General features: G+C 34.5%; 1 protein-coding gene across 8 annotated transcripts in view; it reads left to right on the forward strand.

Annotated features, from left to right (window-relative positions):
- Window positions 1-15257, forward strand: part of LOC129260818 (protein argonaute-2-like) — a 36959-nt gene extending 21702 nt beyond the window's left edge. For 4 of the 8 annotated variants that reach the window (XM_054898798.2, XM_054898807.2, XM_054898816.2 and 1 more), the window contains exons 18-22: window positions 642-776; window positions 1671-1772; window positions 2433-2647; window positions 4774-4797; window positions 10663-15257. In XM_054898798.2, the coding sequence (XP_054754773.1) occupies window positions 642-776; window positions 1671-1772; window positions 2433-2647; window positions 4774-4797; window positions 10663-10774 (588 nt within the window). In that variant the 3' untranslated portion in view covers window positions 10775-15257. The remainder of the gene's footprint in view (window positions 1-641; window positions 777-1670; window positions 1773-2432; window positions 2648-4773; window positions 4798-10662) is intronic. The other 4 variants (XM_064100134.1, XM_064100137.1, XM_064100148.1 and 1 more) reach the window with 1 other exon arrangement.
- Window positions 15258-15368: the final 111 nt, after the last annotated feature.

Below are 15368 nucleotides of genomic sequence, written 5' to 3' on the forward strand. Positions count from 1 at the left end.
ATTTATGCTTCTATGCTCAGATTTGAAATAATTGATGAGCAATTTTAATAGGTAGAAAAAGATGTCTATAATATAATTATTGCAAATCATTAATCAACATGGGCTCTTGGGCACGTTTTATGCTTCTGTTCTGTGGGTGCCAAGGCATTATTACTGCTTGATTTTCTTCAGCAAGAAATGAATATACAATCAAGATACCTTGTTTGATTTATGAAATATTCTATGAAATGTGTAAATCACTAGAGTTGCTAGAGCAAATGATCCCTTGGAAGTATGTATGAATTTGGCAAAAGAAATACAAAGTACTATTGATTGATTTTGTTTCTGCATTTACATCTGAGAGTATACAAGATAACATATACAAATGTTATATACAGTGAATCAATAATACAATAATTGTAATATACAAGCAATGAATCAACAAACTATATTATTCATTCAACGGAATGATTATTTAAAGGAATGCAGGTGACTGCCATTGTGAGCGATTGAGCTTGATAATCATGGTGGCCTCGTAAACATTATAGAGGAAATAACAATTACAGAGGATAATTGAAATCATGCATTTAACCTTGGAATGCCAAGAATAAGTTTCATATGATTGTCATATTATTGTGATTTCATATTTTATTCATGTTTAGGTTCTTGCCAATGAGATGAATGCGATCAGGGATGCCTGTAGGTCACTGGAAGAAGGTTATGAGCCTGGTATCACGTTCATTGTGGTTCAGAAGAGACATCATACCAGGCTCTTCTGTGCAGAGAGAAGAGAACAGGTGAGTGAAAAGATAGAATGATAGATGAATGGAGGAAGGATTGGATAGAAGGATAGTAGAACTGATATCAGTGGAAGTTGATATAATGTTCATTGTTATTTAGAATAGACATCATACCAGGCTCTTCTGTGCTGAGTGAAGAGAACAGGTGAGTGGAAAGATGGAATATTGGATGGATGAGAGAGGTAGGGAGGGTTGATATAATGTTCATTGTTTTTCTGGAGAGAGGTTATACCACGGTCTTCTGTGCAGAGAGAAGAAAACAAATAAGTGGAAAGATAGAATGATGGATGGATTGATTGAATGAAACAGAAACATCAAGAAGTTTGGACATAGTGACAATATCTCAGCTGGTGCTACCACTTTCAATGGCTCGCCCCCACCCCCTATCTCTTATTTTTTCCCTATCTTGTATGCCAGTTATCTCCTTCAGTATGTCTCACTTTGCTTGTCTGTCTCTCTTTCTTTAGTTTGAAAGAAGTGGTAGTATCCCAACAGGTACCACCGTTGACAGTATTATCCTTCCCCCCTCTTTCTCCTGTACTTATCATGTCTTTCTATTATTTCTTTCCCAAAATGTCCCATTTTGCTTGTCTTTCTTTCTCTCTGTAGATTGGAAGGAGTGGTAATATTCCATCAGGTACTACTGTTGACAGTGGCATTCCCTCTTTCCTCTTCTTACCCTGTTTTTTTGTCCGTCATTTCTGTCAGTATGTCTCATTTGCTAGTCTTTCTTTCTTCTCTTCTCTTCTCTAGATTGAAAAGAGTGGTAATATCCCCACAGGTACTTCCGTTGCCAGTGGTACCCCCCTCTTCTCCTGTACTTAGCCTATCTGTCTACTGTTTCTTTCAGTATGTCTCATTTCGTTTGTCTTTCTCTCTTTTCTTCTCTAGATTGGAAGGAGTGGTAATATTCCAGCAGGTACTACCGTTGACAGTGGCATCACCCATCCTCTAGAATATGATTTCTACCTGTGCAGTCATGCAGGTATTCAGGTATGTAACTCACATTGTATGAATTACTATTTCTTATCACAGATAAACTATTGGGGAATCTGCTTCTTTTTTTCTTTTTTTTTTACCCCAAACTGTAAAATTCGGACATGTGTCCAAGAGATTGTGCATTGCTGTTTCCATTCAGTGGTGATTTGAGTCTCCAACTAAAATCACAGATTATCCAGATCAGTAAGATACCACTTAAAGAGATAAATGTCAAGATCAATTTCAGCTTTAGGCTTATCTCAATCAATCGCAAGTCTTTATAAAAGGAGTTCAGGTAATTTTTTTCATGAAACTGTTCATAATGTTGACTGGAACATGTTCTTGGGTACTATGTTGGCTACATGTGGATATGTAGATTATCACAAGAAAGGGTCAGTATTCTTATGTTAAGTGTAGTGTAAAGTCGGTAGAGAGATTCATCAAATTGCTAATGTTCTTACAAACAGGTTTAGTATCTTCACAACCACTTTGTTGTTACTTAGCTTTTGAATACTGGTTTCTGCAGGATTCATCAGATAAGCGTTGACTTGCCATATATTTACAGTGTGATAGTCATGTGTGAAGTCATTTGTAACTTGTGAACAGCTTTATTAACTACTCGCCCGGATTGTTAACATCTGAATGTAACTGATTAGTGTTTCTTGGTCTTCCCAGGGTACAAGTCGTCCTTCCCACTACCACGTCCTCTGGGACGACAATGGGTTCAAGGCGGACGAACTCCAATGTCTAACCTACCAGCTGTGCCACACCTATGTACGCTGCACCCGTAGTGTGTCCATCCCCGCCCCTGCCTACTACGCCCACCTGGTGGCCTTCCGTGCCCGATACCATCTGGTAGAGAAGGATCACGACAGATACGACCATGACAGGTATGTTGCATGGTGCTGCTGGTGTGTTGCATGTAAATAATAAAAAGTCATGCATGGGATTTAATGCATCGGTCTGTGTTAAAATATCAATTTATCATCCTGCTAGTCATTCAACCAAAACTACATGTATATGTTTATGAAATAAGCAAAATATGATATGAATTACAACTTGTTACATTCTAAATAAAGATGGAATAAAGAACATGAAGAGGGCCTGTACTATAAAGCTTAGCTACTTATCATTAACCTTTATGTCATGGGGCCCTGGATATGTTTATGAAAGCCATCGGTTCAAATTCTCCATGATATCTTGAAGGAATGTGCTAAGCTTTTATTGTATAGCTGACCAAATGACACTTGTTTCAAATTGTAGTTATGATAAAATGCAAATTGTTCCGGGAAACCAAATTCTTGTGTTAATCAAGCAAGTAAATTGGTTTAAGAGTGATTTTAGTGTTAATGGTAATATGGTTGAGATGAGGGAAGTGATGAATTTTCTTTGGAAATGGGACACAATCAGATTTAGCAGGTAATTTGGATGTCAGACAAATAAAATCACAATGCCACTATAGCAGGACGTTGATCTTCAAAGTTTGTTGCAGAATTTAAGAAAGTTGATCAATATGCATGATATAATATGATATGATATGACACGTTAAATTCAATTTTTGTTGATTTCATTTGACGTCATATCACGTTTGCATGTGATTTATGAAAAGATATGTACTTATATAAACAGAATGCAAATCCAAGCATATTGAAGTTTGTATGTGAATCAAATGCTCCCGTGAAATTAAAAGAAAAAAGAAAAATCCCTTCCTTGATCAGTTGAAAAAAGCTGTTTCTCCTCTTCTTCATGCTCCTTGCTTCAGCTTTAAGAAAACTTCAACAAAATAAATGATTTTAAAAATATGGTCTTGAGTTTGAGGATATGGAAGGGGTGGATAAGGAAGAAATTATATTGTAACCCCCAATCTCTGCTCAAAAAGAAGGCTGCCCCCCCAAAAAAAAAAATAATAATAACAATAATAATAATAATAAAATAAATAAATAAATGAATAAATAAAAATATGTTTGACAATACTTGTTTCAAATGATTTCATGGATTTGTATTGAACTTGATACAATTAGTGATTTGCATATTGATTAACCCCTTTCCACCAAAAATGCTATATATTATGCATGATTTCGACTCTAAACATCCAATCTCACTTCGAATATCACCTCATGTTTAAAAGGTATGTATATATTAGATGTAAAAAAAGAGGAATTCATAAAAAAAATAGACAGATTAGTGAATCTCCTGTAGCCAGAACCTGTCCCTAAGTCCTTTGCTTACAAAATAAGCTTGAAAGACAGATTAATGATAAAGTTAATGGATGGAAGGAATGTAAATATTCCTTAAGATATAATACCCAAACAAGTGAATAAATGCCTTGGCATCCAAAGATTTTTTTTTTAATAGTTATGTTTGTGGATGATTCTTGGTTGCTTACCTGATTGAAATGCATGTGTGATGAAATGATCTCAAAGATAAATGCAATCTTTCTCACAAGCTGAATTTAGTGAATGCAGAAAAGATTTCCAAGAAGCAAATTGGTGAAAGTTTTAATCGAATTTGTTCAATTGACATTGACAAACATCAAGAAAGAAGGATGTGAATCGTTGCATAATATTGAATATGATCCATTTATAATCCTGAAATATAGTTCGAATTTTGAAGAGAGCTAGCTCAAGCTCGATAAAAGTTGGTTTCTTTTATTGGAAAACCAGATAGGTTTTTTTAGTATTTTTGAAAAAAAAAAAATTTATCAATTTTTATTTCAAAACAGATTGAAAAGTTGTTTAGTGATGCAATGCATTACAAGTATTACAATTTCAAAATTCTCTTACTTCAATGCTGTGTTTAAATTGCTATCCAACTTGATACCAAGTTTCACTATCCTGCTTCATTAATTTTTCTGCACTCTATGTGAGAAAATTTTGCCTGTAAGGTTGAATTTCCGAAATGAAACTTTCCAAGATCATGATTTTTTTATTCAAAGTCCAAGATTGAATTTTCCCTCCCAAGGCTCCATTCTATGATTTCATTTTTTTGACTGAATTTTATGTTTTACTCCCTGCAGTGTCATATCCAGTGCAAACAGCAAGTGAGTGCATAAAATATCGCTTGTTACATACATCATATGGGCCCTGGTTTCGCAAAGAGTTGCGATTGATCCAACCATTCTCAATTATGGAAAGCCAGTGATGCTGTCACATAGAATGTAGTGTTCAAAGTGTTCTATGCAACACTTGCGCATATGTGATTGTGTCGACCAATGAATAGGCTCCTTCTTGTTTACATAAAGGCTATGCATACTCCTTTAATGTAAAGAATTAGAATAATATTTATACTTGCTTGCATAGCACCTAACACCTCTTTAAGAAGTCTCTAGGTACTCTTCAATTCATTCACCATAATCACCCTGGCTTTGAATAGCAGAGCTGCTGTCATTCCTGTGGCATTTCAGGAAACAAATTCCCGCCAGGTCCCCATTTACCTCACTCGTGTTGGGTGCAGTACAATATCTACAACTTTCTCGCTGAGGGTGATTAATGCCTGGGGTAGGATTTGAACCTATAGCCCTCTCAGTAAGAAATGGGAGTCAGAACCACTACACCATGATATCAATGGCTTTCCATGGTTAGGATTGATTGGATCAATCACAAGTCTTTGTCTTGTTGGGTCTACGTTTGATCAATGGTGCTTCACCCTCTTACTCATTCTAACTAACCAGACTTTTATTTTTTAAGCTGTGTTTTGAGGCTAATGTCAATCTCATATCCCTTACAACTGACATTTAATACTTTTATTTTGCCTACCATTGCATTGATGTTTCTTTGATGTGTTTTTCATATCATTTGCATTTTGGCCTGTCTTCATTTCTTAACATTCATAACCCTAATCTATGTTACAAGTTTGATTTTATTTTTCAAAAATCAATTTTGAAAGTATTTTTTTAGTTATTCTAGAAAATAAAATTTGAAATGCACAGTACAAAATGTAGCATAGTTGTTGCTCTGGACATATTGGAAAGAGTTTGATGAAATAACAGAAAATAGCTGTGGGAATATTTTTTTCTACATGTACATGTATAAAACCATTGTCTGTGATATATTACATGTAGTAAAATCCTTTGGTTTACCCCTGAAATACGGGGATGTCCTCATATGTTTGAGAGACTGTTCATAGTTCCACGAAAGAAATTATCATGGAGCTGATTCTCATGGGGGATTGCATTGATCATTATGTGCAGTCAATTCTAAGCATCTCCTATTAATTTGAATAATTTTGGAACAGTCAAATATACAATTTTGTAGATTATGTTATGGATTAAGTACATACGTGTTGATTTTCATTGATATTGCACTAGCAACAGCTGAGATCTTTGTGGAGAGGCCACTCTCTTTCTAGCACTACAGAATACCCCAGTCTTCTTAAATTAAAAAGGGCAATGAGTCAAGAATAATTAGGGGCATCTTGTTAACGTTTTAATTGATGAAATTAATCTCAAAATTAGTTGAGAATTATTTAACCATTTGCATCAATTTATAATACAGGGTCCATTTTAAAGTGTGTACCCCCAAAATATGTATATATTTTTTTATTTCAGCCCTAAAATGATTAGTATAGCATGATATCAGAGTAAAAAATGCAGGACATGGCATTACCAAAACATGCTGGCAAAAAAGGCCAGCGTCAATAGATAATATCAGGCCAGCAGTAAGGAGAGAGGTTAGATGATCTCATGAGAGTTGTTGCAATTTTTTCACAAATTGAATTAAATAGCCCATTTTTTATCTAGCCTGCACAGCAGAAGCTGCTTATTATTTCAATGTAAGGGCCACACAAGTGTCTGATAAAAAAAACTATCACATTTGGACTCTTATTTCTTGAGTAAGAGCAAAATTTTGAATTTTGGCGTGGTAAGCAGCTGAGGTCCTGAGGGGGGGGGGGGGAGTTTGTTCCCAGGCCCGGCTTTATTACCTGTTGAAGTAGCCCATCCTAACGAGGGTTAAATTTCATTATTTTTATGGCAGGGACACTATGCTACAGGGCACATTTCTTTATTAATAATATTAATATGCAACATTTATATAGCGCTTAATTGAATGTTTCTATAAAGCACTGCATACTAATATATGTTTCAAGTTCAATTTCTTTTACAACTCAAGGGGGGGGGGTGAATAGAGCATCAAAAATTTGACGAGGTAAACACTGCTGTTATATTGAATGCAGGCGAGACCACTGGGGACGCTCCACTCTTTTTTCATTTGGATGCATTCATTATATTTTTTTGCTATTGATTTATTTTTTCAATAGATTAGGCCTACAATTACATTTACCCGTAAATTCCAAAATCTTTTAAAACTGAATATGGAAAGGTTCTAGAGATTATAGTTTACGGTTTAAATTGTTTGGAGCTAAGTCAACTATATTATATATGGTTTTGAACAAAATCCTAGAAATCAGGTTCATTTTGCGTTTATTTGTGAGCGACTGTCTGATTATGATAGGGCACATTTATACATTTAGTTAGTGGTGGAGGAATTTTATTACTATTTAAACTTACAGGCCAGGTTGAGTTTTTTTAAACACTTTCCAGGATTTCTCATTGGCTTTCTTGTTTTCATGTTTGTGATCTTTTCTCAGTTTCTTAATTCATTTTGCTGTGTTTGATCTTTATTTATTAGAGGTAGACAAATAGATATATGAACATTTTCAGTTACATGCATTTTATTAGAGCATTATGCAATTTATTTGTTTTTTTGTTAGTAGAACAGAATATGGTGTTGGATGTAGTTTTTGTAGACTGTACTATATACATGTATGTAGAATGTAATATTACATCAGGTGTCTGTAGGGCTGACACAACATTTTCTCCTGTGACAATAGCTCCGGTCTTTATACCTCAGAGGGCATAGGGTTAGAGCTATGATTGTATTAAATTTTTTGGATCAGAATAAGGTAAAGATATGGATTAGGGTTTATTCAGTTTTGGGGGTTACGTTTTATGTTTTGCTAAATGTACAGATTTCCCATTGGAGCAATCGTCACTGGAGCAAATGTTTTCAATGCATCTATTCCTGGCAACTTTATAATGTACATGTTTGGAAACCTATATGAATCTTAAATTTTTATGATATTGTATTTAAGCAAAATCAAATTAAAGTTGAATTTACATTGTTCGAAGAAGGAAAAGAAAGGTGCAATCTCAAAATACCAACTAAATCCTCGGAAATGAATCCCTGAAATTCTGCAGTGTCCAATATTAACTGTAATACTGTGTAGAAAATTGAGCTGGCAAATTAAAAAAGTAACCGCTGGGGGAAAAGACAAACAGGAATTGAATCAGTCTAAGCCCGATTTCATTGTTATAATTTTGTAGTCATGTCCACAGTTGCAGCCAAGTAAGTCCCAAAGAATGTGAAAGAATGAGAATGATGCTATAATTTTTGTTTTCTAGCATTGGGTCATTTGGGTAGCATTGTGGCTTCAATGATATAAATATATGATTCTCCCCAATCTTTTGATCTAACTTGCCTTTGTAGACAATACTGATGAGATAGATGCCATACTGATATGGTAAACTACTCAATTGGTGATGCGTAAGGGATAATGAAGGGTTGCCTACAAAGATTTGCCAATACATTGTTATTTGATTGATGTTCCTTCACTTTTGGCTTTAAGACCACTAACTCGGCCTGATAAAACTTGGTTATGCCATGATATAGCGACAGCCACTAAAATGAGTCTAGCTAGAACACTGGTTGCCTACTTCACTACAGTAAAGAAAATGACATTCTTGATAGCTATACCCCAGAGCCTTATGTACAATATATCAGCCAACTTTATAAGGTTGGTATTTCACAAAGTGTGACTGTCATGCTTAAACGCCAACATGCACATGTTATACTTTAAAAAAAAAACCCATGCACATGTTATTTAACACGTAATCTGATTGATAGATGCGGGGTAGTGCGAGTCCCGCACACATGATCTGAACAATGCGGTGATACATTATTTACCGCACGCAACTGGAATTTTAAGTACGAAAAAAACCCTATACATGTAGTTCAAAATAAGCTTTCCCATGAGAGTAGTAAAACAAGTAATATTTTCAATTTATGGTGTTGCCCTGCTGGAGCCAGCATGGCCAGAGTTGTATGCTTAGATTACTTTAGAATTTGCTGATGATCGTAAGTTTTGGGGTCAGAATAATTATGTATGTATGAATAATTAGGTTTGTGTGAATCATTTTCTAGCATTACCTAACTTGAGATTTGTTTATGCATCCAAAAATTTCAGGCAGGGCTAGTTCTGTATGATTGGCTCACCTGGTGAGTGTTTCATAAAGCTGTTTGTAAGATACGAATGACTTTACGCACGACTGGTGACCCCTTCTTTTGCTAGATGATACATCCCTATGTCATTCATTTAGGACAGAACACGTTCCAGTCGTTCTTAAAGTTGTGCGTAACTTAACGAGCAGCTTTATGAAACACCCATCTGCAGATTTTTAGCTTTCAGGTTGGAAGAAGGAATTGCTTATTCTTGCAGGTTAATGAAATGTTATTTATGGGCATACTTTAAGGGATTATCTGTTTTCTAATTATATATCTTGCACCAACCCACTCCGATCTGGGATGTCCCTTTGTTCTGTATTTTGAACAATCGCAAAAATATTCATGTGAAATTTTGAGAAATTCAGCGACTCACAACAAGAAAGATGGAAAATGTGATGTCCAAACTTCCAAAACTTTTCTTAACTTCACTTGTCCTCAGCAGGAGCTGCATTTTCGAACACTTGTCTGATTTAAGACGTCTGTCAAGGACAGTATCTGGTATTTCCATTTCATAATACGTAAACCAATTGTCCTGATTTGATAGAGACAGTCCTTATTTGGGGGAAAGAAATTAAACAATGTTCACCCATAATGACCTTGTTGTGAAAGTTTACCCATAGCCTAGGGTTTTGCAGAAAATTTAGCAATGTCCCTATTTTTCTTTATCTTTTAAAATCCTTTGTGTCCCTGTTTATGGACTTTCAACCTTGGCAGGTTGGCATGATTTGGTCATTCTGGGCCTGTGCACTGCTGTTGATTTTTGACAGCATACTGTAGTTAGAGGAACTATAATTGATGTTGAAATCTTGTAGTAGTTGTAGAAGTAGTAGTAGTAGTAGTAGTAGTAGTAGTAGTAGTAGTAGTAGTAGTAGTAGTAGTAGTAGTAGTAGTAGTAGTAGTAGTAGTAGTAGTAGTAGTAGTAGTAGTAGGAGTAGTAGTAGTAGTAGTAGTAGATGATAATGAAGCTTTGGGTTTTTGTAAGGTAATTTGTTTTTTATAGCATCCATATTAAGATCCTGTGATGTAGAAGTACTATTTTATCATGTTAACATGTTATCATCATTGTTGTGTATCCATACTAGTTTAGTTCTTGTAGTCTTACCATTGTAATAGGTCTTCATCAAGTACAGTGTCCATATTCTCATTTAGGATTTAGCTGTAGAATAATTTTTCTCATTTTGTTAGTTTGCAAGTCATAGTGCATATGATTTAACACTATTTTTCTTAACATTGTTTCTCTTTATGTCACAATGAAAGTTTGATTTATCATCATTTAGGCATTTTAACATGATCATTCGGGGTTATATTACAAACTAGACAATGTCAGTGTTTGATGTAATGTGCATTTATTGCAATTACAAATAAAAAAAACAAAACAAAACATGTAGCCCAGTAAATTATTGTTTATTCAGATTCCACTTTTAAATCTGCAATCACCTGTTAGGCAGTCATTTGCACTTTAACAAACAAGTGATACCCATGATGTGAATTATGAGTGCTGTTCCCTGAGTATATAACACAATTTTGAGTATCCCACAATTTTGAGTATCCTACTTATATTTTTCAAGCATCTGTGACGACAATGAATTAAAACGAGTTATTTTTTTCTATGTTTTCTTCACCAGTGGGGGAGACGGCAGCCACCACGGCCGTGATGGTTTCGGACGCACCCCAAAGGAGATGTCTGCTGCCATCAAGGTTCATCACGACACGCTCAAGGTCATGTACTTTGCCTAGGTGTCAGAGGTCATCCAGGAGTAAAAAGAGAGAGATAAAGAGAAAAAAAGAGAAAATCCAAAGTTAAAGAAACCTGTAAATTACCCTAAGGATAGAGCAACATGAGTGATGCTGGAGACTAAACATGACGGCTGACAACAACTGCTGTGATAGTAAGATTGCCAGCCTGTCATTCAGTGCAACTAATCGAGAAGAAAGAGAGAAAGTACTTGGTTTTTCTTTTTTTCGTAACAAGCCTAGGATTTGCAGGTGTCTACCTATAAAGAGGTAATAAGGGATTTACTCTCGATTGGTGTTAAACAAGTAGTAAATGGACAGATAAGTTGCCAGATCAATGATTTGATTCCTTTGTACTCTAAGGGAGGATCAGGTGAAGAAGACACATGTGCGATTGTTTTGTTTCTCATTTACCCAGCTTTATTGGATTGCCTTTCTCCTTTCGAAGATGAGTCGCATTCATTACCATAAATGGATAGATTTCATCCTCCCAGTCATTTTCATGATGCATTTAATGATTATTCAACCGATGTCTATTTACTCCCTATTAACTCTTCCCCACTTCTCTCTTTGACCTTTGACCTTTGAAGTTGGTTCACTCCTGTGACACCCTCCCCCCCTGAATACACTGTGAAAGATTAAAATCTTCTAGCAGGGGCTGGTTTCACAAACAGAAATGCAAGTTTGCGGACATCCCATGTACCAATTTTATAACAATCATTTCTCTGTGTTCGAGAAGCCAGAATTATGATGGTTTTGAGATACAATGCCCCTAACATGACATGACTTGTCGAAATGGAGAAAGTTATGTATTACTTGACACACGTTTGTTCAAATTTAAACCAAATATTTACAAACTGGGCTCACTGCAGGTTTGAATTTCTCTTTTGGTTGTATTGAGATTAAGTAATACAATAAATTCAAACTATGCCAAGGTAGAAAAAACTCCTGATTTAGTCAAACACTTGCTCATTTTGGGGGCTGGTTACATGTATATTCATATAAATCTAATCAGCCAATTTGAATCATTTTATAGATTTGAAGTTGTTCATACATGTTGCAGGGAGGAATCATCTTCAAGGTAGAAGTAGCCCTTAGAAAACTGTGAGCTTCATACAAAGTATCTTGTAAAATATCTATGATGTCCAAAATGTGTGTTCAATACGGTTTTGAACACTGACCAAAACCAGATTGATGAATTCTCCATGAAATTTCCATGAATGGGATTTGATATGATCTCAAGTATTGTATAGTGTGTGATGATTATATACCCAAGTCAGTCACTGAATGCTTTCATTTCCTAATAAGCACAAACTATTGTAATAAATAACAAACTTATGATCTTCCAATGAAATTCTATGAGTAGAGACATTGATTATAATTTTAGACAAAATGACAAATAAATCATTGATTAGCTTTCATTCATTCGGTGGCCTTAGCAGCTGAAACAGATAGAATCGATGAACTTCTTGGGCCCGTTTTCACACAGACTTGTTATAAGAACAAATGCACAATTTCTATAACAAGTTTGCTATCAGCCAATCGTATCCAATGATTGCAGTAGCCTTAAACTTTTATTGCAAATTTGTTATTGCAACATGTTTTATGAAACGGGTCCCTAATCTAAACGTAAGATATAATTGAAGCACTTCTGATCTAAACATTATTCTTATCTGACTAAGGCTCGATACTCTTGTATATAAACATGTTTACCCTCAAAGTCACATATTTTTTAAACAACTATTATTATTTTTATGTTTAGGTAAGTAATTGTGTCATTTTAATTGTGAAACTTGTGTTTTTATGTTGGAATGGTACTAGTGCAGAGGTTTTATCTTATTAGGTATATTTGTCTCTTGGTTGTAATCATTGGTCAGAGTAGCATATTTAATAAGATATGATTATGGATTGTAGTGCCAGGTACTTGAATTGAAAATGTTTTGATAAATGGTATGTGTATTCCAGTCATAGAAGTAATATGCATAAATCTATTTGAACAAGAAGGATCACATTGTTTTCTAGGATGGTTCATGCAAAGAATCAGACCAATTTTGATCAATATTACTTTTTGTTATTAAGGATAAGACTACATTTTTGCAGTATAATCTTCTGCAATGTTAGCAATCATCAATCTTGATAATACTTTTTCAATATTGGATCAATTTCATTTTGTAAAAAATGTATTTATCATGTTTATATCTAGGTAATGGCACAAATATTTGTTCAATCACACAAAAATGGAACTTGCCAAGCTCAAATTACTCTAGCTCTCCTTTTTTTTACTTTAATGTTATTGAAAAACCCCACTCTATAGTTCATGCATTGCTTTTAGCAACATAGAACATGTCTGGCTTATTAATTTCATTGCCTTCAAATGTACAACATGGTAGAGTTATTGAATAGTTTGTCACATGCATGTATTTCTCTATTCATACTGCAACAATATGAGGAAAAAAGAACAAAAGCAAGTGTATGTGGACTGCCATGACATTGCGTTTAAAAATGGCTGTCTACATGCCGGCCACTATATACAGTATTGTATTGTACATGTATGGTTGTGTACATTAAGTCCTATATCAGCATTTGTTCAATCTTATCCTTTCCAATTGTATAGTGCTCAAACTTTTCTTCAAGTTTCTTTTTTCTATATGTTGGGTATAAAGACTATCCTATAATAATCCAATATTAACCATCTCTGTTCCATTTTCCCTTTACCGTTGGATATTTGATTGTTGTCATGGATAGATTGACAAGGAATGTAGTTTATTTAGTGCAAAATATAGTGACGTGTGTGACCTTTTTTTTTTCTCCTTCTTTTCTATGCTTTATGTTACCTTAGCTGCTGAGCATTCAAATGGTACTGACCTAAGTATGCTTATAATCTGAAGCCATGATAACCCAAAGCATTATTCTTATTCAGTTCAATGCTACGGTCACAAATACAGTACAGCCGATTTTTATTCATAGCAATAAATGGTATGAATTTGTTTGTACGATGTTCGTAAAGGTATTTGTGACCGTAGCGATAATGAACATAGATTACCAGATGATGATGAAAAATGTAAAATTGATTTGAGTGGGAGTTTGCCTTTCAGCTTAGTAATTACTAAAACAAGTGTAACTGCTGAATTTTGCTAAAAATCTTGTTTACGTTTTATTAGCTTCATCTTGAATTAAAATTCATTTCTGGGGCCCATTTCATAAAGAGTTACAAATTTTGTTACGGTACTATGTAATTATGACAGCTACCATGGAAACCTTGTTTGTGATTGGCTGCTGAACCCTGTTACCATGGTAGCTACCATAAGGGTACAGTTACAATGGTTATAATTCCTTTATGAAAAGGGCCCCAGATGAACTTACTCCACCTGTGGAATGCAAAGTGTTCCGCTCCCCATCTTTACAATCCATTGATTTTGTATCACAATGTTTTTTTATACAAAATAATCCATATATGAATTCCAAGTAGAATCGGCCTATCTTTTATCTGATTGTTACATGATAAAAATTGTGAATAAAGAGAGTGATAGTACTCTACAAATCCTTGTATTTATAGTCTAAGCCACCTTAAAGGTATTAACATTCTTATTGTTTAATCAACTTCATAGTTATGTATGCCATCAAAGCAATTTGCCATTTGTATCTCACAGCTTGTATCAAATGGTTGAAACCAAATTACATATCATTTATGCAATACATGCTCATTCTTTTTTTCTGTTCTAACAAGAACTTTATTCAATATTTGTAACTTTGGCAAATTCAGCTTTATATATATGTCACTCCTACTAGTGCACCTGTGTACATATACTAGGGCAAGAATGATACTATTTAATCATAACTGGCTGCTCTTTTCTACTCACAATAACTAAGGGCACAAAGTTCAAGTTGCCATAGAGATATTAATTTATGCATTTTTTTTTTTGAAAAAGCAATATTCAATACCTTGATTTTCAGCTATATACTTAAAAAACACATTTTAAGCGTAGATATTCATGTTTTCCTTTCTTTTGGTTTGGTTAGGTAGAGTGCATTCACTGCTGTAATAAAGTTGCAAGCATGTTATCATTTAGATTAACAATTCACAATGAGATTCCTGGTGTTGGAAAGCTTTGATCTAATTCTTCCTTTCTTTGTTTAGATGTCTAGTGTACATGTTAATTCAAATCTGTAATTATGAGCAGTACATAACACAGAATATTTTATACCATTTTTTGTGTGTTTGAAATTTTGTGAGGTATACTGAAATATATGTCAGACATCACAAGTGAAGTTAGAAATGAATAACCTACATCTGTTTTTCAGATATTAACCGGGTGTTTGAAGATCACAGGTAGCTACATGAAACTGCACAAAAAAAAAGAATTGTACAATTTGTAATTTACGCTGTTTTTTTGATATGTAAATGGTAAACTCACTTTCATGCTGTTGTATATAGTCTTATTTTCTAATGAAATAAACACGGGAAGTAAATCATGTTGAAGTGGAATTTTGTTGACACCATCATATGCCTATATTTGTAGTCTCTCTTGTGAGGAGAATGCACAGAGGATAGAGAATATAGTTTTAGTAGGAGTTGAATTGATATGAAGTAGTGCTT

Source organism: Lytechinus pictus, chromosome 1 (assembly GCF_037042905.1).
Source record: "Lytechinus pictus isolate F3 Inbred chromosome 1, Lp3.0, whole genome shotgun sequence".
NCBI lineage: Eukaryota > Metazoa > Echinodermata > Echinoidea > Temnopleuroida > Toxopneustidae > Lytechinus > Lytechinus pictus.